General features: G+C 42.6%; 3 protein-coding genes across 20 annotated transcripts; 2 read left to right on the top strand and 1 right to left on the bottom strand.

The window, feature by feature from the left end:
• Positions 1 to 120: 120 nt before the first annotated feature.
• Positions 121 to 6,431, top strand: LOC112881947 (serine/threonine-protein phosphatase PP2A-3 catalytic subunit). The gene is made up of 6 exons (XM_025946885.1): positions 121 to 619; positions 1,334 to 1,448; positions 2,036 to 2,144; positions 2,227 to 2,304; positions 5,262 to 5,453; positions 5,862 to 6,431. The coding sequence occupies exons 1-6, from the start codon at positions 367 to 369 to the stop codon at positions 6,033 to 6,035; spliced, it is 921 nt and encodes a 306-aa protein (XP_025802670.1). The 5' UTR covers positions 121 to 366; the 3' UTR covers positions 6,036 to 6,431.
• Positions 6,432 to 6,749: 318 nt separating this feature from the next.
• LOC112881937 (protein CLP1 homolog) lies at positions 6,750 to 11,215 on the bottom strand. Its single transcript, XM_025946874.1, has 10 exons — positions 10,910 to 11,215; positions 10,707 to 10,775; positions 10,505 to 10,606; positions 9,683 to 9,924; positions 9,447 to 9,585; positions 9,294 to 9,350; positions 8,377 to 8,511; positions 7,891 to 8,126; positions 7,077 to 7,121; positions 6,750 to 7,004 (listed from the first exon to the last, which is right to left on the bottom strand). Exons 1-10 carry the CDS (start codon positions 11,108 to 11,110, stop codon positions 6,917 to 6,919), a joined length of 1,314 nt encoding a protein of 437 aa, XP_025802659.1. The 5' UTR covers positions 11,111 to 11,215; the 3' UTR covers positions 6,750 to 6,916.
• A 2,273-nt stretch (positions 11,216 to 13,488) lies between these two features.
• On the top strand, positions 13,489 to 26,182 carry LOC112878887 (L10-interacting MYB domain-containing protein-like). 18 transcript variants are annotated; one of them, XM_025943132.1, is made up of 5 exons: positions 13,489 to 13,507; positions 14,281 to 16,407; positions 21,231 to 21,941; positions 22,080 to 22,385; positions 22,479 to 23,218. In XM_025943132.1, exons 3-5 carry the CDS (start codon positions 21,438 to 21,440, stop codon positions 23,091 to 23,093), a joined length of 1,425 nt encoding a protein of 474 aa, XP_025798917.1. In that variant the 5' UTR covers positions 13,489 to 13,507; positions 14,281 to 16,407; positions 21,231 to 21,437; the 3' UTR covers positions 23,094 to 23,218. The 18 variants fall into 18 exon arrangements, 11 of the variants coding, with proteins under 11 accessions (XP_025798917.1, XP_025798916.1, XP_025798924.1 ...); XM_025943131.1 differs by lacking the exon at positions 13,489 to 13,507 and adding an exon at positions 14,140 to 14,194; XM_025943139.1 differs by lacking the exon at positions 13,489 to 13,507 and having other exon boundaries at positions 14,205 to 14,419; positions 16,345 to 16,407.
• Positions 26,183 to 27,974: the final 1,792 nt, after the last annotated feature.

The raw sequence follows: 27,974 nt of genomic DNA, 5'->3' as shown, positions 1-27,974 counted from the left end.
TGGCCCTCTTAAAAAGCTGGCAAGAGCATGACATAGCCACCTACGCAAAGTCTCCCTTGACCAGCTCACTAGGTCCTACTAATTACATTTCCACCCCTCCAAAACCACCAAACCCCACCCAGCCTTCTCGCTCTGCACACCCGGAGCGAGAAGAGTCGAGGAAAAATCTCGCATTCGCATAAAACAAAGCAGCGGCCGAAAAAAAATGGAGGCATGAGCTCCGCCTCCTCCCCGTCCCCCGCCGATCCCCCGCAAACCCTAGCCCCGACCTGACCGCCGGCGGGCTCGCCGGCCGGAGAGGGAGTCGCCCCCCACCCCCACCCTCACCTCTGCCACCGCGGGCGTGGGGAGCGGGCGGCGGGCGAGATGCTGTCGCACGGGGATCTGGACCGGCAGATCGCGCAGCTGCGCGACTGCAAGTTCCTGCCCGAGGCGGAGGTCAAGGCGCTCTGCGAGCAGGCCAAGGCCATCCTCATGGAGGAGTGGAACGTGCAGCCGGTCCGCTGCCCCGTCACCGTCTGCGGCGACATCCACGGCCAGTTCTACGACCTCATCGAGCTCTTCCGCATCGGCGGCGACGCGCCCGACACCAACTACCTCTTCATGGGCGACTACGTCGGTGCGTGGCTACGCGTCCCCACCCTGACTTCTTCACACGCGGCTACCCCTGCTTCCCCCTGCTGTTCTTGCTCACGCGCTCAGACCTGCCGACTCCTGATTCAGCCGATCTGTCATCTGTTGTGATTGGTGAGGCGGAAGTTGGGAATATTTTTAGATCACGCGAAAACCTGAACTGTTCATTGGTCCTTGTACGGCTGGTCGGCCGGATTGTTGGAAGAATTTGGCTCTCAGGAAATTAGGGAACGTCTTTACTGCTTACGTAGGCTATTGCCGTTCTTTGTGTTTTGACTTGTCGAGGCCAATGCCCTGAGCTGCTTATGTGTCACTTTCGGGTCTAGCATGCTAGTATCTTGTCGGCGCCCTTACCTTTTAGCTCCTTTGGCTATTGAGAAGACATTAGTTCACATTTTATTGCCATTTGGATTCCTGCTCCAGCAGTTTCGTAGGATATGATGTGCTCAACTGTTAGCCTGTTGTTTCCGGCCTGATCTTTATTAAATAAGACAAAGAAAAACTGTCGTCTGATTCTCTTGGCAATTTAGATATGCTGATGACATACGTAATTTCGTTTATTTGACTGCTTGAAAGGAAATATTATATCTTCTTTGAGTTGAGTAAATGGATAATTTAGTAACTGCTTTCATTTCCATGTATAGTTTATCTAGCATATCTGTTGTGTTTGTTAATTTGATTATGCGGTTCTTTACTGCAGATCGTGGTTACTATTCAGTGGAAACGGTTTCTCTGCTAGTGGCTTTGAAAGTCCGGTACAGAGATAGAATTACGATACTTAGAGGAAATCATGAGAGCAGACAAATCACTCAAGTGTGAGTTTACATCTTCCAGTAGTATTTGGATTTTGTACTGCAACTCTTAATTGCTGCTTCCTGCTTTCATTATTGAGTGCATATGCAGTGGCTACAAGTGTTCGAGATGGATCTTATTTTTTTTTCCAGAATATTTGATACTATTTTGCCATCTGATTCCTCAAGTAACAGTTCTAAAATAGTAATTTTTTTAATTTGGAACTGGATTATTCCACATAAAGATCATATTTTTGTGGATAAGACTTTACCAACACTTGTTCGATAAGATATCTTATGCTGGACTATGGTAGTGAAAATGTGTTGATTTAGTGTGGTAAACTATAATGCTATTGTTGTGACAACATGCTTGGCATTGCCAACTATTTGTCTCATTGTGTTTTTCCTTAGTCAGTCATGGATTTTACTGCTGTTATTATTGGTCATTGAATTGAACTTCGCTTGCACATGGCAAATCATAATTGCATGACACATTCTCATGCTGGACCTGTACATTGTTTCATTTACATGCTATTCTGTGAACTTTGTAGTTATTCATTGCAATCAAACCTCATAGTTCTTGACCATGACTATTGACTATTATGTTACAGGTATGGCTTCTATGATGAATGCTTAAGAAAATATGGAAATGCAAATGTATGGAAGTACTTTACAGACTTGTTCGATTATTTGCCTCTCACAGCTCTTATAGAAAATCAGGTGTGCACCACAAACTGTTATGGTTGATGCTATTATAGGCTTGCTAATATATGCCTGAATATGAAAAACATCCATATTGCAGGTTTTCTGTCTTCATGGTGGCCTCTCTCCATCATTGGATACATTGGATAACATTCGTTCTCTTGATCGCATACAAGAGGTAGGTAACAGTGTACTGCTTTCACTATGAACTAGGTTTTCTTCTTTTCATGTCAGTATGCTGTAGATAATTGTGGTATTTGGAGAATAGTATATTTATGGATTGTGGGCTATGCACACATAGCAGATCAGTCATGTTGTCATTCTGTTTAGTTGTTTTTATGTACTGAACTGTAGAGTCGTAATATCATTTAGGTACAAACATGGTGCCATAACCATAATATTCAGTTATTAATTATCTAGATAGATGCCGGCGCAGAGAACTGTTGTGTGGTATTTTACTATCTCAGGTCATGTTGATACAATTTTAGAACAACTTTTGATTTTGGAGGGCCATTTAAGATCCCTTAATCTTTTGATGAAGTGGACTTATCTAAGGAGAACTGTACAACTAAAAAACAGCAAATTTAGGCATTTGCTTTAATCTTAAAATCTCATATTGAAAAGCCAACATTCCCCAACACTTAGAAACCTTGAATTATGTCGCCTACTCACTTTGCACTTTTTATTAGCTATTACAGGGGATGTATCTTGATCTACACTCTACCATATATTGTTGATCCAGTGACTGAGATTTGAGTTCTTATTATCCTACATTAGTGGTGAACTAGACATGCTCTGTCTGATCGAAAACAAATACTATTGTCCGACTGGTGATGAGTTAGATTTTTTGAATAGATAAGTGGTATAGCTTTACTACTATGGCGTAACAATTGTAATCATTAGGATATTCCTTTGTTATGATGTGTTAGAATAATCCTTGTTTCATGTTAGTGTGGGTCAAGTCTTGTCTTATGGTGCAAGTCAAGTCTTTGCCTTAGAGTGCAAGACACTAGGTCTGTCTTGTGCTATAAAATGAAAGTGAGAGTGCAAGGAGTGTAGTGAGGAGAGTACTAGAGCTGATCAGTTTGTGAGTGAAGCAAGTTGATCAGTGAGAAGGGGGGGGGGGGGGGTACAGCTGGTCAGTTTGTGAGTGAAACATGGAGTGCGTGCATAGTTGACAGATTAGTACTCCCTCCGTCCCAAAAAGAATGCCACTCTCGCTTCCCAAGAAATCAAACAATTTCAAGTTTGTTCAAATTTATACGAAAATTTACTGACATTTGTGTTACAAAATAAGTATCATTAGATTAATCATGTAATATATTTTTATACTAAATCTATTTGGAGACATAAATGTTAGTAATTTTTTTGTATAAGGGCCAGTTTGGCAGAGCTCCCAGAGCTGATTCTCTACTGAATCCAGCAAGAGCTCTGCCAAACAGTTTTTCAGAGAGAAGTGATTCTCTACTGATTCTGTGGAGTGATTCTCTGAAATGAACTAAGAGGCTGGGAGCTAAAAAAAGTAGCTTCTCCTGATTCTGTGAAGTGATTCTCCATCCTGATTTTAAGAGTTTATGCTAGAGAATCAAAGAGAATCACCTTCAGCCACAGAATCACTTCTCTTAGAGAATCAGCTCCCACAGAGAATCAGGATCAGTTGGAGCTCTACCAAACTAGCCCTAAATTTGGTCAAAACTTGAAATTGTTTGACTCCTCGGGAAGCGAGAGTTGCATTATTTTTGGGATGGAGGGAGTATACAACAGTAGTGGCTGTGTGCTAATTGGAGTTAGTAGGTGAAAGAGTCAGCGTGCATGCAGGAATTAGTGGAGGTGATCCTGCATGCACAAATGTTAGTGGAGCTTGCTGCATGAGTGTTTTGGCTGAGTTGTGCAGCTGAATTGCAGCATAGTGTGTGTGTGTGTGTGTGTGTTGTGGCGTTAAAATCAGTGTAATCATCTTGTTGAGCTGTGGTGAAATAGAGCAAGAGGGTGCTGGTGTGCAGTGCGACACAATTGTGTGTGTATTTCTCATCTGTGAGCTTTGTCTAGTGTTAAGAGTGTGTGATCCTGGGGGCTAGTGAGCTGGTGAGCATAACATGATGTCCTATTTATATTCTGTATGTTGCTTAGTCCATTATTAGTTCAGGCCCTTCAAGTGATTTTTTTGGGTTTTGCGGGGGCAGGTTTACTATCTTTACTTTGCAATGTCAGTGCAACTATTGAGCTTGAGCTCATAGCTATTAGCACAGTGACCAATTATTGGTCATTTTTCAGGATGACTTCATCTGGCAGTAAAGTGGGCTATTTTTAAGAAGATACTCTGAATTTCCAGCACTTTTACTACAGGGTGTTTCTCGTTAGTGACCTATTTCTTTTTGGAAAAAGTCTATTTTACTCCCCTCACCAATCCACTTTGTCTGTTTAACCCCCTGAGCAAAATTTAAGGTCAATTTACTCCCCCCAATAATTTCATTCAGTCCAATATACCCCTTATTGATATTTCTCTTTTTTGTTTCTCCGCGTACAAATTGAATTTTAAGTTCAAATTTTGCGAGTGGATAGATAACATCATGCCTTATGTTAAAGAAATATACTAATTTTTTTTCATGGTTATTTTCATAGGTTAGAAAGATTTAATACAAAATTGATCATTGAGATACAACTATGCATAAAAAGTAAGCATTAAAACTTTATAATGTATTTTCCTAGCATAGGACATCATATTGCAAGTCATCTTGCAAAATTTCAAGTTAAAATTCCACTTGTATGCGGAGAAATAAAAAAGAGAGATCTCAGCAGGGGGTAGATTGGACCAATTGAAATAGTTTGGGGGAAGTGAATTGAGCCTAAATTTTGTTCAGGGGGTTAAACAGACAAAATGGATTGGTGAGGGGAGTAAAATGGACCTTTTCCTTTCTTTTTTGAGGTCACAATATTTGTTATGTGGGTCGTATGCATATAGCTAACGAAAGTTAGCCAATAATGCCCCTTGCCTAGACTAGGAAATGATGCCTGATGGTGATGGGTTTTTAATTGATAGCTTTCTAACTTTTAGATTCTGTAGATTAACTGTGTTATACATCTTACATTTTTTACCCTCAGCTAATGTAACAGATTCTAAAAAAATGCATGCAGGTTCCTCATGAAGGACCCATGTGTGATCTTTTGTGGTCTGACCCGGATGACCGATGTGGTTGGGGAATTTCACCAAGAGGAGCAGGTTACACATTTGGGCAAGACATTGCGCAGCAGTTCAACCACACAAATGGTCTCTCTCTCATTTCAAGGGCCCATCAACTTGTAATGGAAGGATTCAATTGGTGCCAGGTGGGTCTTCAGAATGCAGTATTGCATTTTCAATTTGTTTATCTGCTCACAGTTAATGAAATTGTATTGACTTCCCCCCAAAGTATAGATTGTGAATACAGTCTCCGCAATTCCTTTCTCGTACAAATTGCAGTTACAATATAGTTATGCGCACATGCTGGATTCCCTCGTACAACATAAATCCCTTGCAAAGATATACACACATGCAACTAAGTACAATTAGTTTATTCTTTTTTAAAATTGATTTAGTGAGTAAAAACTTTGTTGTAAGCATCACGCAGGTTATTGATGTTACATTCATGGTTGCAAATTGATGATTATTTATCTTTAGTGTGCTGCCCATTGGATGTTTTTCCCCATATATTATCCCACTGGAAGCTTGAATAGTTACTGTTACAATTGATGCAGGATAAGAATGTTGTCACAGTCTTCAGTGCGCCAAACTATTGTTACCGATGTGGTAACATGGCTGCAATTCTTGAAATTGGTGAGAACATGGACCAGAACTTCCTCCAATTTGACCCTGCACCTCGGCAAATTGAGCCCGACACCACTCGCAAGACCCCGGACTACTTTTTGTAATTGTGGTGACCTTTTTAACTTACTGGTGTTGATGCTCCTCTCTTCCGCAGCGTCAGGGTCTGTAGATCTTATGTCCTTAGATACGGGTTCCATGAGCCCGAGCTGTATGTCTCCCAATTCTTTTGTTTGGAGATTTTGTTGCTGCTTCTCAATCTTTATACAGGATGTTAAAAAGTTAAATGCCAGTGGATTTTTCTTTTTCTGTTGTACTTCGACTTTGTATTATTTGTAGACAGTGAAGGGAAGTTGCCGTAGGATCGCCCCTCGTTTGTTCTTTATTTGCATCTAAAACATGTGGCAAGAATCATCATATCGTCTGCCTGGCTGAATAAATCTGTCCGGATGGGAGGTGCTTTTGGTTTGGGTTTGCAGCATCCCCTTCAGTGCACTCCTGTATATTATTCGTTGGTGTCTTGTAAAGTTTCGCATTTTATAGGTGGTGACAAATATGGTTTCAATGGTGGTTCTTTTATGTCATGGATTGTATTTCCAAACCATCCAGTATGAGCAAATGACACAATTTTAACTAACGTTTACAAAATCGATTCTGTTTCATGTTTGACCTGTTTGAGATGGGTGATGAACATCGGGCATGAGGACATTTCGCAGGCATAAAAATCCACAGGGTGAACATAACCAGGTTAAGAATCGTGTTAGCCCAATTGTTCAGTAGTCAGGCATGGAATCACCATAGCTAGGATGGCAACACTGAAACACAGCAAAACTTAGGCCTGAACAAAAATGTTTGTCCTCATCGTTTCTTTAGTTAGCAGTGCAACACAGTTCGGTCAGCTCCAGCGTTACAACACGACCTGTCTTTACAAAATGCTGCTACCTGGGCATAGTGCCCATCTAAGCTACAATCTTCAGCCATGAACTGATCAGGCTTCATACCATGTCAGAGAGCTCGCGATCAGCAGCCTACTCGGCAAGTCCCCCGGGCAAGGTGCAATGTACGTCAGCTTCTTCCTGGAATGAATAACGTTAATTCCAGGTGAACACAGATATAAGCCACATACCAACAATGGTTTCCATGCATACCTCTGGATGTCCACATCTGTGACATGAATGAAACCGGCAACATTGCTGCAACAAATCATGTGAAGATGTTAGCAACTGGGTATATGCAAACTTGTCACGAGCAAAAATAAGTTCTGGTTCTGCGGATTTGACATCTAATTTTTTAGTTATAATGATAGAATCAAACAGTACCATAGGGAAACACAGCCACAAGGAAATAATTTTCTCGAACATCACAAGGAAATATTTTAAAACCCACATAACTTACCCAATATCGACATACTAAAAGAACCATAACGATCCTCACTATCTCTGTCTAAAGCATGACAATTGACAACTCATTCCTATAGAAATATTTATAACCAGTGACGTGATCGAGCCACTAGAAAAATGGAAGTTTTCTGCATGATACTAACTTCATGAAACTTTGACCTATATCATCTCTATTAAAGTACAATTTACTGTCTGCAAAACTCAAAAGTATTAAGCAAGGAGTCACAGTCACCAGGAACATATAGTTAGGTTAGGGCCATAACTGGGAATAGCTTGATGCAAAGCACGTACAAACAAGATGTAGCTCACAAGTCACAAACGCTAATAGTGCAGATCAGTGTGAAGAAAAGGAAAACAAACTGAGCATCTAAAAATGTGACAGAATAACCAACTGTAAATAACTCTTAAGGCTCAATTACTTGCATCATGTAGTTTCATTTTCCTAAGGCTGCTGTACAACTATGCTCTATAAATAATTTAGCTTCTGTGATATATCTCTAGTCTAAGTCTCTTTTGCATTAAACCTAACTTGTAATATGAGCAATGGGTACGATATTATTACCTAGAAATTATTTCATCAGGTTCCTTAGCATAAGAAATAGCAAGCACTGTATGGATCATATCCGTGCTGATGTTGACAGCAACAAGCCGAGTAGGATCTGCCACAGGCTCTGCACCGATAGGCAATGCGGAGCGAGGAGCTTGATGACCACCACCAATTCTGTACACTGAGATATCACTGAAATTGACAATGTTTGAATGTGGCGCCAGATCATTTGCAATCCCATAAAAGTATTCCTGCAAGAGCCCATTAGGACTTAGCTTTAACAATTCAGAGCATAACATAAGGTTAAGGGAGTGAATAATCACCCCACAAAGGTTGCAAGGGTTACATGTAAATTTTTCAAACAAAAAGAGACGCAAAGAGAGTGGCAGTGTACAATAATGCAGCAATATTTCATGTTTTCATCAATAACTTTAACATTAGATACCATCCAAAGTTGATGGCACTGTTGCGCAAATTCTACTTCAAGAAAATAAAGCTTACCTTGATTCGGAAGCTTCTAGTCTTTTGGCGATATTTTGAATTTCTGAGGACAACACCCTCTGATTTCTGAAGTTTTACAACATCAATGTTGGGCTTGCTTTGAACTGCATCCTTTAACATCTTCCAGAGTTTCTCCTGCAAGCCATGATAGATAAGATAATTCCGACAAGCTGCTTCATGTATGATTCCACAATTATCCATGACTCAACATTCAATATAAAATGATGAACAGGTATAGCTCTGTAGAGCACTATTTTTGACAAGATCATATCACAATGTAATGCAACATCACTACTGTATGCGAACACGAGAAATCTTACAGGCTAATATAATAATAGTTTCAATTGTTAGAGACATGCGACTCTGCATACTTGGTGTTTTGCTTGTATGCATATTTCTTCAAATCTTTCTGAATGCCAGTTGGCCCATACTGAACATTCTTTTGAATGCCTTATCTAGAATTATAAGAAATGTCACTAGAAATCAGTCAAATCACCTAATTTCAGTCGGCGCACTAGATGCATAACTGGAGCATACTAGTGTGAATGATCTGTTCATAAGAAAGCATGCTACCAGGGAGTACCACTAGCGGATTATGTTTTGTTTCAACTTGAGATCAACCACATCTTAAAGCTGCAACACATTTACCATTTAGTTACTCAATGGGATCTCCATTATTTTACAAACATTCCAAATGAGTCCTTATTTTCATTTAGAATGACTAACATGATACCTTGATTAGCAGCATTATACTTAGCTAGAAATTGAATGGTTAATGCTATCATCAAATCGAATAATGATAGTACGGTTGTCCGCGGATGTAAAATGAAAAAAGGATGATTTATCAACAGTACTGCCCATGTTGGAAAAACACTTTGTGTTCACTGTTCGCATGAACAAAGCAATGCATCACTTGCCTGTCCCAGTACCAGCACTACATTGGCCTTGAAAGTTTCAATTGCATTTAGAAGTAACTGCAGAGCAAAAAAAGGAATCAGCACATGTTGCATTTAAATTAGCCGCCAGCAAGCATACCGAAAATTTCTAGTCATTTGAAACCAAGCAGTTACCTCGTACCCAAGGCCTTCAACCCACCCCATGGTATTGATAACCATTCCTGCTGCCCTGGATTCAGCATTGCCAGAGAACTGTCTCTCCAATGTTTTAGCTAGCTCCTTCATAAGAACTTTATAAACATCCGGATTGATACTATTTGTAACACAAGCAGTAGAAGAAATAAAAATCTTATATACAGAAAGCACTCAGTAGTGAGTAAGAACTGCCAAAGAATATATCAGCAAGTTACCTTGGAGTTGGGTGACCATAGAAGTAAACCAGTGGCATCTCCAAGGGAATCCCATCAACTATATCGATAGGTTTCTCAATTGGGGTAGCAGAAATACATCCAGGGATCGTTATAGACCCCTGGCCGATATCTAAATCCACATATGTAGGCTTCCAGCCCAGTTTGGCAGCCCAGCTAAGGAGCATTTTGCAGAGGGTACTTTTTCCAGAATCTGTCGGTCCCACAACAATCACTCTAGGTCCCTAAATCACATAGGGTAAGATAATTTCCGTGATTTAAACCAGGGAATGAAGATATATATAAGTAAAAAGATCCCACACCAAGAACAAAAGTTTGTTATGTTTATGTAAACCATACTGTGCTCATGTCCATGTTCAATCTGTACATTATGCTCATGTTCACATTCAATCTATGCTAATATTCTAGGGCAGTCATCACCCTGTTATGATTTAATACAATTTGCTCCTAGAGAATTATATAGGACCATATTGCAACCTGTTTTTTTTATTGTCACACAGAATCATGTCAGGAACACATAAGACGATATGACATATGCTTTTGAACAAATACAGAATTACTGAAGGTGGAGCTATGTCAAGTTTCAAGTACTTTTACACTCGCTCTCCATCTCTAAGGACGTGAAATCCACCATACAGAATCCACACAGTGCAACAAAATCTGCAAACTAGCAAGCTTTCTAACTAGTTTATTTTTTTATACAGAAGACAATACTCTGCATCTCTTACAGATCCTCAGCTATGCAATACTCCCAACAATTGTGTGATGATGAGACACCAGATAAATTGAAACAGGAGCACTCACCTGCGAGGCCTCCAAATCACCCCCCTGCGCTGCAGCAGCCCTTGCCCTTGCCCTCCGCGCGTCAAGAATAGCGTGTGTGTTGACGTAAACCACCATTGGCGTCTGCAGCACAAAGCAACAGAATCGTCTGACCAGGAACCTCATTACCCCAAATTTAAACAGAAATTAGGACCAGGGGGAGAAACCGAGCCCCACGGCGCACCTCCTCGGAAGGATACTCGCTCTCGGTGACCCCGTCCAGCTCCAGCGTCGCGCCGTGCCAAGTGAAAATCTAATCGGCAGAACAGGAACGGCGAATCAAGTCAAGCAGCGCCGAGCAAATGGCGGCAGAAGCCAGCAGCCCGGGGCAGGCGGGTCCCTTTTCCTGGGGAAGGGGGATGGAGTGGGAGGCGGCGTGGAGCTTACGGCGATCTTGGAGCGGGGAGGGATAGGGACCCAGCCCTCGGGGGGCAGCTCGGTGCCGAAGATCTCCGCCGTGCCGGCGACGAGGCGCACGCGGAGGGGCGCATCGGGGGGCACCTCCACGCGCAGCTCGCTCTTCGGGTCCAGCTTGCACTGCCGCGGCGGCGGTGCAGCGGCGGCCCCCGCGGTTGCCGTGGCCGCCATGGGGAAGGGTTTAGAAGAGTCGACGGCGAGGGTTTGGGCGTAGCCGAGACCAGCGACTTCGAATGGAGAACGAGAACGAAGGGCCTGTGTTGCGGGGTGCAGAAATCCCACGCGAATATTATTTTGAAGAAATTGTTCATCAATAGAGAAATATTTCTACTTTTATTACAAGAGGCGGTAAAATCAATAGTCCAAATATTAAAGTTATCTAGAAAAATATATCAAATTATGGAGCCGGTACCAAAATAGGTGGAATAGATACTGATATGAATTTACTTTTTTCAATTCGTATGTAGATCAACGGCCAACAATGATCAACAGAAAATATAAAGAGTAGTGTGCATGCTAGTATGATTTTCATCTCACTACTCTGTTAGCTTTTAGCAGGCTTATTAGGATTTAAAAAAGATCTTTTCCACAAATTTCTCTTATATAATTTGTATCAATTGCTAAAAAAGAAATGATATAACTTACAAAACTTCCACGAAAGTTCTTTTCCACAAGCTTTTAGCAGGCTAGTTTCAATTGCTAAAGAATCATTGGTGTATCAAAAGATGTTCGAAATATGAATATACTTATATTACTTGTATCTACTCAATTTAAACCCCACTGGAGGTTCAAGTGTAGGAATTAGATTTGGTTCATATTACCTGAAAACTTCTCAAATTTAGAATAAAACTCCAGCAGGGCAAACGAAATGATCCTGGAATCTTGACTTTACTTTTATTATCAGTTGACAAATTGCTAAGGTGTAGTTTAAGTTTGTTTTGGATGTGTCAGCTTATAAGACTTAGTTTTAAGTTCAGTCTTTTTATGCAATTGGATGATTCCAGTACACAACTGCTTTTTCCCTAACTAAGTACTCTCTCCGTCCTGAAATATAACACATTAAAGGGTTTAAAATTTGTACCTAAATATAAGGGCATCCTAACGTGTGTTTTGGAAAATAATTATTCTCAACCGACCATGAAATTAGCAAAATAATAATCAAATAAGGCATTAAATAAGGGTACCTGCATCATTTCCCTATCTTCTTAATCTATTATAAAAATATTAGAATGCCCTACATTACAGGACGGAGAGAGTACTGCACATCCTAACTCCTTTCCTACCTCGAAAAAAAACTCCTAATTCCCAACCACAGAAACTGGAAACTTACAGCCCTCCGATCCTTTTCCCCTGTTTTCACGCAGTTGGACCATTCCTAACTGTCACTTAGGTAGGGATGAGTAGCCACTAATTGAGTTCGTTCGTTGCGATTTTTCCACAGCTTGGCGGCAGTCCGGCCTGCTCTGCATCCACCCGGCCACAAGTCGAGCCATGAGGAAAAGCTCGACGGCAATGCACGAATCAAGAGCACAGCTGCCCAGGCATCTGATTTAGCTCAAAAAGGTTGCAAATTGAAGCCATATATGTGGCCGCGCCGTGTCGGTTGATGAGAGATTACGCGAATTAGATTCTGAGATGGCTGTGCTCGACTTTCCAACGTGGGGCGTAGCGGGAGGAATTAAAATCTACTTAATAAATTAGGCTATTTAGCATCCCACCACTTATCAAAATTTAGATATAAGTTTATCTATAGATTGTTAGGTTGGAGAATTAAGAGGCAACGCATGCCAGTACTGGATCATGTGGTTAAGATTCGACTGACTCTTGAGTTTTTCAGTCATTTTTCCATTGCCGCAGCCATTCAAAATCTGAGTAATATTTTTTGTTTCCTCACTCGACTTTTCAGTTTTGGATACATGACGTGGCACAACACGGTTGGACGTAAAAATTCAAGTGACACATGAAAAGCAAATTAGCCGATTGATGCGTAGTCACTCCCAAAAATATTCACCTCAACCGAGGGATGTTTAGAACTGGGTCTGCCGGGCGTCAACGGAGTGGAGCGTGGGCCGAAAGAAGAACGAAACTACCTTTCAGTTTCGGGCCGAAATGCATGGGCCTCAAGGACCGGCCCTTGCCTTGGTTGGAACCTTGACATATCACCGAGGCCCACGGAGCCCATGACCAATCGACCGGGATGCGCTTTCGCAAAGAAGAGAGCACTCTCTCGAGTCTTCTTTACCCTTCGCACAGTAAACAGAGACGAATTCAAGGTGGAAATCCGATCCGCCGCTGATTCGACCAGCACCTTACTTCTGATGTCCTCGCCGGCGTCGGAAGTAGAGGGGGCCTGGTCAATCGGCCGCTGGTCGTATGGATATACTACATAGTCTAGACATGTTCTGTAGTTTTGGGATCCTGGTGGAGATGAGCTACCCACGAGTTCTCTCTTGTCCCTTCGAGGTTCTTCTGGTGAAAGTGTTGGAGCTAGAGTTGAGGATAGCCATCGCGCAATGTTCACCGGTGATTATCTTGTAAGATATATCCTACACCTACTCGTGCAGCCAGGTCAGTGGTTATGAACCCCTTTCTCGCTAAGCTGTTCGACGATTAGGGTCGGCCGGTGAAGCAACAGACGGCAGATCCCAGTTTCTGCAATGGAGTGATGGCTTTTAGGGTCCGTTTGGATTTACCTCTAAATGGTAAATTTTTTGCTCCTGTCACGTTAGATGTTTGGACGCTAATTAGAAGTATTAAATATAGTTTAATTAAAAAACTAATTACATAGATGAGGACTAAATGACGAGACGAATCTATTAAGCCTAATTAATCCATAATTAGCAAAATTACGGTAGCATTTGCCCTTTTGCACTTTGGGATGTTTGGATCCAAAAGTGCAAAAAAAATGCAAAAGAGTAAAAGTTTTGCACTTTCTCTTTCTCATTCCGTTGGATCCAAACAGACCCTTATCTGTCCGCCGAAACGTTGAGCGTCCGTTATATTTAGCGTGCAATTTATTGGCGTTTCAAACTGTAAGCGTTCTTCGTCGGCACGGGGCGGTCGACAACAGCCAAGACCATCGGCAGCCCTTCTTGTGAATTTTAATGTATTTTTCTTTACTTTAGGGGATCGATGTAATTTTCTCTGTATCTTTTCGATAAAAACTTGAACCGGTGCTTAAAAAGAAAAAGACCGAGATGCGCTTTCGTGCCGCATGATGGCGAGTACCGGGCTTCACGCGTGACGCGCCATGCGGTGGGTCCCATCGCTCACGGGCCGCCGCTTCCGCGAACGTTCTGTCTGCTCCGAGGAGATGACCCACGCCATTGCTTTCTGTACAGGTGACTTGCCCCGCAGTTGCGTGAAAAAGGGACGGCACCGGAAAGCTTCTCGGGAGGACCGCCGGCTCCGGCGGCGGCGGCGGCGGTAGGGAGGCGCGGATCGTCGTGTTCTTTGCTTGTCACGACGGAACCGGTCTGGGTGCGTTCTCTCCCTGCTTTCTTCTCTCGGGACCTGGCCCGTGCGTACAACGGAGTCCGATCCATATCAACAGGTAAAAGGCCCTCCCCTGCTTTTCAGATCTTCTCCACTCTTCCTCCCCAGAGCAAGTTTCATGTCGATAGGAGACCGGATAATAATAAATGGGTAACGCCAGAGAAGAAAGAACATCCGGATCAGATCCATGTCTGCTCAGGGATCCCGGGGGGACAGACAGATCAGGTTGCTCAAGGCCGAACACTCCGTTTTGATCCGTGCTCTGGAATCCAATTGCCCCAGAATCGCCATCAATCTTGGGGGTATACATGGCACAGGTACTCCTCCTCGATCATCCTGCCGGCATACAGGCACCGACCACTTCTTGTTGTTGGGGCGGCCCTCCCATGCCCTCCCTTTCAGCTTCCACTAAGCGCACGCGCAGTTCGCCGAGGCGCCGCCACATGCCGGCCCACCACCTTGCAGTAGCCCGGCGCCTCCTTCTTGGAAGTCCCTGCCGCATACGTTGATCTTCCTGAGAAAAAGGTTTTCAGGCCTAGATGGCGAGGTGTTTGGGAATCCACTCTTTACGCTGCCTTTCAATGCACCGTCAGATTTCACCTACCGGACCAACTATCAAGCTGAGATAGTGCTATGCTAGTACAGATGTCGCAGAGTTCAGGGTTCCTTGGTCCGCGCATTTGAAGTTCTGCAGCAAAGCACCGTAGTATGGTAGGAACTGATGACTTTAGGTAACCTATGTTTACCAAACAATTTGACGAATGGCTCGTCTAGACTCAAACTCTGTCATGCTTAGAAATATGGTGAGTCATCAGGCCTGTACACACATGGCTTGCAATGTTCTCGTGATCTTAAAAACTATTGCAGAATGGAGTAATGTTATTTTTGTTGCCCTTTTTTTCACAAGAGGCCAACTGAACTCTAATGATGGTTTGTTCCCTTACAGAAGAAAACATAATTCTTAAAGAACTCTTACCAGAAGATCAGAAATATCTACTATGGTCTTGATTTGGTTGTTCTGATGTGGCCAACTGAATCCACAAATGCACTGACACTCTTGAATTCTTAGGATGCTGAGAGAACCTGCTAGAAATAACTCGAATTTTATTTGTGTAAGATTTATTAGAGGTATTCAATTGCTATTTCCTTGCAAACTAATGTGAATGCATGCATATTTGTTATATTTACATGATTGTTAGTATATATGCTGTATGCATATAGGGTGCTTCAAGTTTAATTTTTTGTTCCAAAGAAAAGGTAAATCTTAAACAATGCTTCGGCAAACTGCTTACCAGAACATTAGGAATTTCTATGTTCCAGATCTGATTGTTCTAAGGTGGCGACCTGAGCACAAATTCGTTGATACTTGAATTTTTAGATGCTAAGATTGCAAATATCTCAAATTTGATTTGTGTAATGTCTATTGAGTGTTTTCAGTTCCCTTTTCCTTGCAAACTAATGTCAATGTATGCATATCTGTTATACTTACATTATTGTTATTGTTAGGGCACTTTAAGTGTTTATTACAAGATGCATAAGCTGTTTTCTTGGCTATCACATTCTGGCAGTCAGGAAAAAAATGAAGTAAAAAATATGATGCGGCAGTTTTAACTGAGAAGTTAAATTTCAAACTACCAAAGTCCAACACAAGTTAATTTCTTTTTTTAATTGTGTAAGCATCACTATATTTTGTTTTCCTCTGGCAATTTTTATAACCTATACCATGGTTTGGCAGGACTGTTTGGCAACTGATGGATTTATTCCAGAGACCTCCATAAATATTCTAGTACTTGCATAGTCAGCATCTGATGTTAGGCAAAAGACAGATTTGACAGGAAGGCTAGGCAACTGAAAGAATATGGAAGAAATGTTAGGCAACCGATTAATCTGGTAGGAATGTCGAATAACAGGTGGAGCTGGGAGCTTACGGTGGAAGCAGAGTTTATCCTTCCAGAAGGAAGATCTTTTTGCAGGTATGCTTATTAACATGTAGAGCTTTTTTTGTTTTTGTATTCTTAACATGTATTATGTTATGTTCACTATATTTTGGGGTTTCTACATACTCCTACTTCATATTTCGAAATGCTTATACAGTCTTAGACTCTTAGGGCCTAAAGTTCGTGGGTTGTGAGTCCATCATCCATCTTGCTCCACACATCCACCTAAAAAGAAATGTGCACAACAGCTTTTGGTTAAATGGAGCAGCCCTCATTCCATATAGTTGCAGACTTTCTGAGCTGGTTTAACAAAAAAATGATGCTGAAAGACTGAGCGGCCAATAAAAGAATTTCCTTAAACCTTTTGTTAACATGTAGTAAATAAAAAAGGGCCACAATGTTTATTTACCCTTTTAATGTTCCTTTTTCTTTTGAAAGCAACTTTCCTTCAAAAGTTAAAACTAACATGATGAGGTGTGAAGACAATGGTGGAGCTTTTTAAAAAAATCCAGTGGTGTGTATTATGCTTTGTATAAAGACTTAAATACCATTTATTATATTGGAGGATTGCACTGTATTTCTTGTGAGGTATTGAGGTAGGGGGTAAATTAGAACTATTTGCAAGAACTTTCTATGTAAAATCCAAACTGGACCATTGAGTTTGATGGCCTTTCCTACAGTCATAACCATCTAGGAGAACAATCGTAGTGCCTTATTCATTGCTGTGTTTGGATAGTAATAGAAGTCAACAAGGACTTTGAACCATTGGGCAGAGCAGTAGTCTAGATGATGAGCCTTGTGGGTTGTGGCGGCATGCCCTTTGATTGCCACCATCTAGTTGAGGTTTGAAATGGATCGGATGATGGGGAAATTCCTGTGGATGATTCAGAAGCACAACATATGGGAGGAAAGATGCCGGTTGAATGTTCCGCCAGAACAATTTGGAGCGTACCTCGTAAATCATTTTAGTACAAAAAAGTTGAGGATGGGGAGATAAAATAAAAAAATATTTTTGGTTTTGATTGATTATTGTTGTTCAGAATTTGAAGATTATTCTTAAACAATTTCGAAACAAAATACTATTAAACCCAGAAAACATTTTTTTAAAAAAACAGAGAATCATGAAGTTGAGCAATATGGCATCTTAAGTCACCTTTAAATGCCGTATTAGTTGGATCTGGCTTTAACTGATTGCACTGTTGGGATATCCCTGCGTGTGAACTGTATTTGTTATCGAGCTGAAGTTGTGCCACCCATCATACTACATTCATATTCTTATTTGACTGACTGGGTGTGGCCACTCAGTGCAGCCACTACGCCACACAACAAGAGGCCGGATGCTTATTTTCAGGTATTGTCAGGACTTTCGAACAAGGTCATCCTGCACGCAGATCGTGGGTCAGTGAACTCCAACCCAACAGATCCAAGAGATGCTCATTTTCAAGTTCCGGAAAAGTTTGCTGAGGCTTTCCTGGGGACTCGGAGTTTCGGAGAAGCAGACTGGGTCGTGGTTAACTCTAGTTGCGCACAGAATATGGTGGTACTGCTCGGTTTTGAACGACCTAGCCCACGGTTGACAAGAAGGCTAGCTTCAAGTCGCCCACTGAGACTGAGCTGCAAGTGAAGGAAGATTTCAAGAAAACTTACAATACACACAACATGTTTCAGTTGACCCGATCGGGTCCTGGATCGAACTCGCTAGCGTGTATCGACTGGCAGCGCATGCGCTTTTGCGGATCGATCTCAGCAATAAGGATGGAATCGGATCGGATCGGATATACATGGAAATGATTGGATACGTATGAAAATGGATTTAGATATCTTGAAAATTTATCTTCCAGTTTTCATCTTCTAGGATGGAAGCGGATCGAATAAACGAATTCGGATATCTTGGCTGGTTTCCATCCGCTGCCTTCCAATGTCTTGCTGGTCTGGGTTATTTCGCACTGCAGGCTCTCTACAGAGAAAAGCAGGGCTACGCCTTTTTGTTCGGAAAAAAGAAAAGGAGAAACACTATTAAAAGGAGAAAAAAAAGAAACGGCGAGGATGTGGCGTAACCAGGGCGTTGGTGGTGTGTCGCCGTCGAGGGCCGGCCTGACGCGCGGAGCCATCAACACTTATTTGGTCCACGCGGTGGGGCCCACGGAAGCGGTCAAGACACCGGGCGGACCTTCCGACAAGCTTCACGGACGCGGCCTTGGTTCGAACATTGCGCGTACAAAGTTCGTGGCGGGGGCCACGAGGCTAGTTTACTACTTTTACTCAGCTTCCAGGAAGCCGCTTGTGCAATTCTATAAAAGTGGAGCTCACTCCGGACAGAAAGCCGCGAGCCTAGCCAGCGAGCCTAGCCAGCAGCACCCTTGACCCAAGAGGCAAGCGCTATCTACCATGGCGGCAGTCCAGGCAGCTACCGCCAGGCAGCCAGCTGAGGACCCTCTGCTCGGTGATCAGGAGGCAGCCAACATGCACGGCGACCGCGAGGAGGAGGAGGAGGAGGAGGACAACAATGTCGGTGGGAGCTTCTCCTGGCTGGCATTCCTTGGGTTCCTCTTCCTGACGCTGAACTCCGCCATGGCCATCGTCCGGTCGCGGGGCGACACGATGGCCGTCGCCTTCGTAAGTTTCTCCTACGCGGATCTCGTCGCGCTCTTCGTCTGCCTCAGGATGTACGAGCGCGCCGCCGCTGGCTCCGCCAAGAGGGAGTGGCTGAAGATCGCGGTCTGGGTATTGACAACTCTGCTGACGCTCGCCTTCTCCTACAAAGTTGCGGCCGTCATGCCAGCGCCGGTTGCTGTTCTTGTGTGGCTGATGGCCTTCGCGACCGTTGCCGGAGGCTTCGTCGCCTTCTTCGTTTACAAGGAGAAGAAGTGATCGAGGTGCGCATGTGAGCAGTGTCCGCAGTGGCTGCTGGCCCTTTTGCACAATGGGTGCATGAGGAGGTTTCTCGAGCACGAAGATATTTCAACACGGCAGCCTCAGTCCCCTGCAATCTTCCCTTCCACCTCGAGACAGAGTAAAGAGAACCTCTACCTATCTACGTACCTACGCGGCTACGCATGTCAAAAGTGGCATGCGACCCATTTCGGTATCTTAATGAGAATCAGTCTACATAAGAGGGAGAGAATATGTTGGCCTGTTTTTTTTCCTTCCCTTCTTCCTTTTCCTTTAGTTTTCGTTTCTTTTTTGTCTGGGTTAAAACTTCAGTTTTTCTAATAGTACATTTTAATTATTCCAACAATATCTCAATTGTTCTGATATTCTTCTGATAGTATATAATAGTTATTTCTATAGACTACGTTTTAATTGTTCCACTGTTGATCGCATACGGGGCCTGTTTAGTTCATTTTGCAAAAACGCAAGATTTTACTGTTACAAAGGAATCTTACCAATTTGAAGTACTAAATAAAGTTTATTTACAAAACTTTTTGCATGGATGGGTTGTAAATCGCGAGACGAATCTAATGAGCCTACTTAATCCATGTTTTGCAACAGTGATGCTACAGTAACCATCCGTTAATTATTGCTTAATCACGGATTAATTAGTATCGTTAGATTCGTCTCGCGATTTACAACCCATCCATGCAAAAAGTTTTGCAAATAGACTTCATTTAGTATTTCAAATTGGTAAGATTGCTTTGCAACAGTAAAATTTTGCGTTTTTACAAAATGAACTAAAGGCCCATGGAGGGTGAATGGGCATATCAGCCCTCGTGTTGGGAGAGAGAGTGCGTGTGAGCCTTCAAGGTGTTTATGGGCCGGCCTAGCTGCCGTCTTGGTGACTAGCTGGGGGCTTTTAAATTACATTTAAGGCTTGCTCAGTCTTTCGGGGAATTGGAGTGGATTAAATCCCTTACATGTTAAAATCTAGCTAAATCCTTTTAAGTTTTAGTAAAAACTAGACCTGTGCATATGTCATCTCTCAGGGCGGCATGGGCGAAAACCTAAACCGCACCGCCGCCACCACCACCTACGCCCAACTCCTGACCTCGCCGTCGCCTGAGCATGCTGCCGGAAGCCTGACCGGCTGCATGGATGGCAGTGATAAGGCGTTGCTTAGCCTTTTCCCCTCTCCCCTACTCTGTACTCCTTGTCTTCCCCCTCCTCCTTCCATCTGCCTCTGGCGTGGCTCGCCAGAGGTAGCTCCGACTGGTTCCGCGGCATGGTGGGCCAGATCCAGCATCCCCCAGCGTGGATCTAGCGGGGCCACCTGTCTTCCTTGAAGCGCATGGGGTTGCTCGCACCGGCATCGTGGCCCATCGTTGGGGGCTTGGATGCGTGGCCGGCGCGCCCAGATCCATGTCATCCTGTCAGTGCTGCTGTTCCCAGCTGCCTGCGGTGTGGGCGATGGCCGCTGCGGCTGCTCTCCGCGATGGCAGCAGGTTGTTGTTGCGCATGGCCATGGCATAGGGTGTGGCCAGTCTTGGGGTGTGCGGGGCTTGTTGCCGGCCCCCCTCCCCCCCACGGCGGTCATCCTTGAGCGGCGCTCGGTGCCCTTGCTCGTAGCCCTTGGCGTCGGAGGCGCATGGGGGCCTAGGTCCTTCACTGGCTGGGGGCTTTTAAATTACACTTAAGGCTTGCTCAGTTTGGTGGGGGATTGGAGTGGATTAAGGGGGTGTTTGGGAGAGCTTCACTTCACATTTCGTAGCTTAGCTCCTCAAACTTATAGCCAAACATGTCCAGCTTCATTGACTCAGCTCCAAAAAAATCATGAATCTAGTCTCAGCTTCACGTTTTTTGGGAAGCAGCCCAAAGGGTGCTTCAAAAATTATAGCTTTGAACGTCGTCATGAAGTTGACGTGTAATTACCCACCACTGCCATCGGTTACACACGTAACGATTCGTTTCTTTTCTCCACCCAGACCCGGTACTCCCTCCCTCCCCACCTCCTTTCTGTTCGAGCAGGAAGCCATGGAGGACGCCCTCCCTCCCCACGCCGCCGCCGCCGCCCTTTCCTCACCGTCGGAGCTCGCCGGCGAGCAGCCAAGCCCCAAAACGGATAGATCCGGTCGTCCTCTTCCATCCCCTCCCAATTTCGACCCCGATCCACCATCTCCAAGGCTCGGGCCATGGCCGGCCGCTGTTCCGGTCGCTGGCGGCCATGCCCGCCGCCGGCGCCGAGGGTCGGCCTCTCCCGCGCTAGGGGAGGCGCGCGGGGGCCCTCCCGTGGCGCGCGCGCGGCGTCCCGCGGCGCGCGGCCAGGGGGCGCGGGCGGGGGCGCCTGGACAGGGGGCGCGGGCGGGGGCGCCGGGACAGGGGGCGCGGGCAGGGGCGCCGGGGCAGGGGACGCCGGCGAGCTTCCTGCGGCCTCCCGTGGCGCGCGGCCAAGGGGCGCGGGCGGGGACGCCGGGACAGGGGTCGCGGGCGGGGGCGTCGGGACAGGGGGCGCGGACGGGGGCGCAGGGACAGTGGCTGCCTCAGGGCTTGGCTACGCGCCTAGCGCCGGCGAGCCAGCCAGCCATGGCGTGGCTGGCCGCGCCCCTGCCCCGGGGTGGCTCGCAGCGCAGGGAGTTGGCTCGCAGTCACAGTCGCAGGCACCAAGCGGCAGCGGTGTTAAGCGTCGAGCAACTGCGGTAATTCCTCTAAATTCATGTTATAAATTGAGTGTTTCATTGTTGCAGTATATATGTGCATTAGATAATTAGTATTTAGACATAGGAACAACGGATATTTCTCTCAATTCAAAGATATGTTGTGTAATTGCACTCTAGGGTGATCAAATGGAATGGACTGATGAGTACAATGCCATTGTTTCTGAATTAATGGCTGAGCAAGTGAGAAAAGGAAATAGACCAAACACACATTTGAACACTTTAGGCTACACAGAGGTCATGGACAGGTTCTATCAAATGACCGGAATTGAGTTATCAAAGATACAAGTCAAGAATAAGTGGGATAGATTGAAAAATGATTGGTCAATTTGGCAAAAGTTGGTTCGGAAGCAAACCGGAACGGGTTGGGACAGCACAAGAGGAGTAATAAGCATGGACAATGAATGGTGGAAAAAAATAAAAAAGGTAAGTGTTTATTTGCTCTTAAATTTTGAATTCTTTCTAATGCTCTTTAGTCTTGAAATGAAATAATTATTCTTATACTTCTTATTTGTTTAGGAAATTCCGGGATGTGGAAAGTTCAAGAAGAAAGCATTGCAAAATCAAGAATTTCTTCGAGAGATGTTCGGTGATATCTCTAATGATGAAACCGATCATTGGAATCCTATGAGTGATAACCCTATTATTCCTAATGATCCTATTGTTCCTAATAGCCAACAAGAGCTTGAAAACATTGATGAGGATGGAGAGCAACAAGGAGGAGAGGAGGAGGGTTGGGAGGATATGGTTCATGATTGGGGATATATGGAGGATAATGACACCGAGGCTCAGGAGGTTTCTCCTGTAGTTGGTAATCAAAAGAGAAGACCACGTGTCGTTCTTGAAATACCTAAGAAACAAAAAACAAGTACAGCTCTTGTTATTCAAGAACAGATTACAAAAATTGCTGACTCGGCTTCTTCTTTTACATCAAGAAAGCAAGCTGAGGTTGGCATCAAGGAGGTGATGGATCTTGTCTTGGATTGTGGGGCAGACTATGGTAGCAATGAGCATGATATTGCTACCCAATTGTTTGTGAAGAGGGATCAAAGAGAAATGTTCTTGACTTTTCCTACTAGAGAAATTAGATTCAGCTGGCTTACAAGGAGGTACAATGATAAATATGGAAATTGAAGACTTAGGGTTCTGTAACATACTCTTTCGGCTTTCGGATTCTTTTTTCTTCAGTTTCATGTATCATGTGTGAACTATTGAGGATTGTATGAATAATAATGTTAGAGTTGCCATGTTTTCATGTACTCTTTGGAATTCTATTTTGCTAATACTACGTGAATTTGTCAATTTGTGTATACTTGCAGATTTCTGATTGTGAGAGTGATGATTCAGAGGATGAAATTGATGAGTTTTGGGATATAATTTTGAGTGGTGCTAGAGTGGCAGAAAAATATGTCGAGCTTTACCTAGACAAAAATCCGAAAAGGATAGCTGATCAAAGTGGGATGGGATGGTTACAATATGTTTTGAGGACTCCAGGTGAATGCCATTCTCAATTACGCATGAGCACAGAAATTTTTATGGACCTTCATGATATATTGGTGTCAAGGTATGGCCTACAACCATCTTTGCACATGAACACCTATGAGGCTCTTGCAATTTTCCTATTTACATGTTCTGGGAATGAGTCTAATAGGAAAAGTCAGAACCGTTTCAATCACTCCGGTGAAACCATTAGTAGGAAATTTGGTGAGGTTCTTAATTGTTTCATGGAAATGGCAAAACATTTTGTTGTTCCAAAGGATCCTAATTTTCGCACAGTGCATCAAAGGATAAAAGATGATAGAAGGGCATATCCATATTTCAAAAATTGTATTGGCGCTCTAGATGGGACACATATTAGGGTAGCTCTACACCCTAATGAACAAGTGATGTATATTGGAAAATCAGGGATACCCACTCAAAATGTCCTTGCAATTTGTGATTTTGATATGAGATTCACATATGTATCAGTGGGCCAACCGGGATCCGTGCATGACACGACTGTGTTATACAATGCAATGAAGGTGGACCAGCAGTTCTTCCCTCATCCTCCACAAAGTAAGAATTTTTCATTTCTACATAACTTACATTACTTATTATTTAGTGTTAACATGATGTATTATTTGTTTGTAGATAAATACTATGTTGTTGATGCGGGATACCCTAATAGAGTTGGATACCTAGCACCGTATAAGGGCGAGAGGTACCATTTACCGGAATGGCATAGAGGTATGGAGCCAAAATCTGCTAAGGAAAAGTTCAATCGTATTCATGCACGTGTTCGTAGCGTTGTTGAGAGGTCATTTGGGGTCCTAAAGATGAAGTGGCAAATTCTATATAAAATGGCAATCTATCCATTGTGGAAGCAAAAGATGATAGTTGTGGCGTGCATGGTAATCCATAACTTTATTCATGAGCATAATGCTGGTGATTTGGACTTTGAACGTGTGGAACGTGATGAAAATTATGTGCCTACAATACCAGAAAGGTATAACAAGTATGTAGTTCCCTCCGATGGATCGACTTCATTACCTAATGCGCCCACTATGGATGATTTCCGTGATGAATTAGCGACCGCTATTGCTAGAGGTTGGAACTAGTGTATGTGGTAATGTTAGTATTTGATGGACACTTGAATGGATATGTAATGGTGTTATACCTTGATGGAGACCGTTATTTTGTAATATTTATGAACAAATATTCGAGTACAAACTTATTATTATCTATGTTTTTTATTCAAATTTAATTTACTTTGTACTGTTTTTCAATTTTTTATTGATAATACAAACATATTACATATCTCCAATGGTTTATACTAAAAAGAAAACAATCTCATGGATTATTCAAGGGTAGAAGAGACCTTTCCATATAAACTCTTATTTTCATGAAGCTAGAGTTGATCTCCAAGCCAAACACTTTCAAAAAATTCTCAACTTTGAAGCTAAGCTACTCTACTTTGAAGCTCGTGAAGCTGAGCTGAGTTCTATGAAGCTAAGCTCTCCCAAACATGACCTAAATCCCTCACAAGTCAAAATACCTCTAAGTCCCTTACAGGTCAATCCAACTTAATAATGACATTACTCGCCCCTGGTCCGAGTTTTGTAGCAAACGATTTTGATATGTTCTTGGAGCATCTCATTGAAGAGGGTCTTGAATTTAGATGGATATCCGTACTATAATGCATTTAGTGCTGGAATGTTTAATCTACATACTACGGTTATATGGTGCATTCATGATTATCTATCATTTTGTACATTAATTTGGTGAGTCATAAAAAGTTATTATGCTTGTATGCATTGTGAAAATATCATTGCTCAAAGAAAATAAGGAGCAAGATATGTTACATTGGGCACCGTGGTTTCAAGAAGGACAATTTTAATGGTTAGACTGGAACCTTTGACAAACCATGGCAATTTAGTAGATAGGACCTGCTGGAGGAACTTGAGATTATCAAAGACTAGGAAAGCAACCTAGAGGTGAGAAAAGGAAGCGTGGAGTCAATTACCAATGTTGTAGTCGAAGGGTTTCTTTGTCTGACTTGCATTACTGGACATGTTTGAAGCATATGTTGCTAATTGCTTGACATATTGCTAGGGAGTTTCTCCTCCTGTTTCTTCAAAAAAAGGTATTTTGACGATTCAATCCGAACAGCATGAATTTTCTAGCATTGCGTTCCTTTACTTGGACCCTTGAGCATTACATATCTTGAAGATGATCATTAAAAGACAATTTGGTATGTGCTAATAAACAATTTTCATGAGTATGTACATGTCTGATTTTTTATGCACCATATTATTTCTAATCTTATTTTCAGTTAACCATGGTCTTGTACTCTTGTAGGCTATGCAAGCAAGAATTACCGAAAAATATAGTAATTAGGATCTTGAAATAAGCATGTGAGCTTTCCTACATAAATTTTGATGAGACTACGACAGTGGTGAAGCTACAGTCAATCGTCGGGGTCCGGCGACCCCGATGACCACCGGTAAAATACCTTTATATCAAGGTTATTTCATGAAAAGATCCTATAGGAAAAGAAAATTTTCTTTACGTAGACCCCAATGCTTGAAGTTTCAAGCTTCACAGTTGTATATAGGTGTTCACCATGTTGCATGGCTTTGTTGTACAGATTGCTGCATTGCACGAGGGAAGGTTAGCGATGATAGATCTGCATTGGCACATGACTGAGACCTTACCACTAGAAAATAAAATAAGAGCATCTTCAAGAGACTCTTTATATCTTTAGAATTTTAGTTATAAGTTACCCTCCAACAGTCTCTTCAATTGGATATCTGAATATAATAGACCTCCTCTATTCTGTATTTCTAAGTAGTCAAATATGGAGAGCGAGAATTGCTCTCTAGACTACGCACGAGATACAGAAAAGTTGTTAGAGAGTAAAAAATATAGAAAATGATTTTTTACTCAAATAACTCTCTAAATCATTTTAGAGAGTATATTTTTGAAAACTCTTGGAGATGCTCTAATCATCTATCCACCATAAATATCCTGCAAATTCAGTTACCTTTAACATGTATTATTAATGGTGTTTGCTACCACGCACGTGGTCAGAAAAATAGAAAAACATAAAACAATAGATTATGGTTCAGGGTACACATAAAGGAGTAGATATAGATTTTTGTGGTACACCATTGGAAATATAATGAACCAATTATACTAACTAATAACTATAACTATACAATCTCTGCAGTCTTCCAACGATGAACTTAGGACAATTTCGCTAATTATCTTTTGATGACGGGAGGGAGTTTATGGTCCTATATCCTACATCCTATATCCTGCACCCATTAGCCAGCATACATTTTTTTCTTTCTTTTTTTCTCTTTTTAAGCGCATCACAGATACAGGCACAGACGCTTAGAGGCAGATCCAGAGCCCGACGATCCTCGGGTCCTGCCCAGGCTTCGACGGAATTGTACAAAATAAACCTTAGGTCCTGGTGCTAATTAATTCAAATCAACATCATCTGGTTGTAAGCTGTTCTAATGAAGATGATAACATGAGTTTTGCCCGGGCTCAGTTTATAGGTCCAGGCTCCTCACAAACACGCATGCACAATCACATGCACATAATTTTATCCCTATAAGCACATCCGTAAGGCTGAGTTAACATATCTCGAGATAAATAAAGTCACCACAGTATCTCGCTGTCGAGAGGTACATCACCTATCACAGAAAGAATAGTACCGGAATGATTAGATTTTAAATAAATTTAGAAAAATATGAACACCAGCATCATCGAGTCTCAAATCTAGCTGAGTATGTTCCGCTACAAGAAATTTTACTAGCGGACGCTCGATCATCATACACTACCTTATACACACTACTGGCTGTACTATGAATATGAAGCCAAATTGAAGAAAGAAACATGTGAAAAACTAGTCAACACTCTTACAGTGTAATGGTAAGCTTCTCATTTGAGGGAGACACTAACCAGGGTTCAAATTCTGGTGGTAAAAAAAATTCACTCGTTGGCCACCCAAAAAATAGTGGCAGCGCACCGGCCCGTGGCATCTGTGGTTAGTGGCAGAGCCAAAAATTTACGACTGGGTATGCCACACATAAAAAAATTCGAAGCAAATACGCAATATAATGGACAATGAGTTATAATGACAATAACAAATCCATAATAATAACCAAAGTACAAGTTTTAAATATGAATAATTAAATAATATTACGAAATGGTAAATGCTACTACAATATAACCCTACGATCCTCTTGTTGGAAGAGATTGATGATATGCTCATCTTTCACTTGACTGAATAATTCTCTCTCAATAAATGAACCAAGCAATTGTTAAAATTTTCATCACCCATTTTGTTACTTTACTTGTTCTTCACAAAATTCATCGTGGAAAACACTCTTTCAATACTAGCAGTTACTACGGGAAGAATTAGCACAAACTTAAGAAGCTTGTAAACAACATAATATTATTCATCTTTTTATGTGTTAAAAAGCTCACATAGATTCTTCAAATTTTCAAACCTTTCATTTCTAC

The sequence above is a fragment of the Panicum hallii genome, chromosome 1, assembly GCF_002211085.1.
Source record: "Panicum hallii strain FIL2 chromosome 1, PHallii_v3.1, whole genome shotgun sequence".
In the NCBI taxonomy this organism is placed as follows: domain Eukaryota; kingdom Viridiplantae; phylum Streptophyta; class Magnoliopsida; order Poales; family Poaceae; genus Panicum; species Panicum hallii.
The sequence above is the reverse complement of the archived record's forward strand: the minus strand, read 5'-3'. Positions and strand labels throughout refer to the sequence as shown.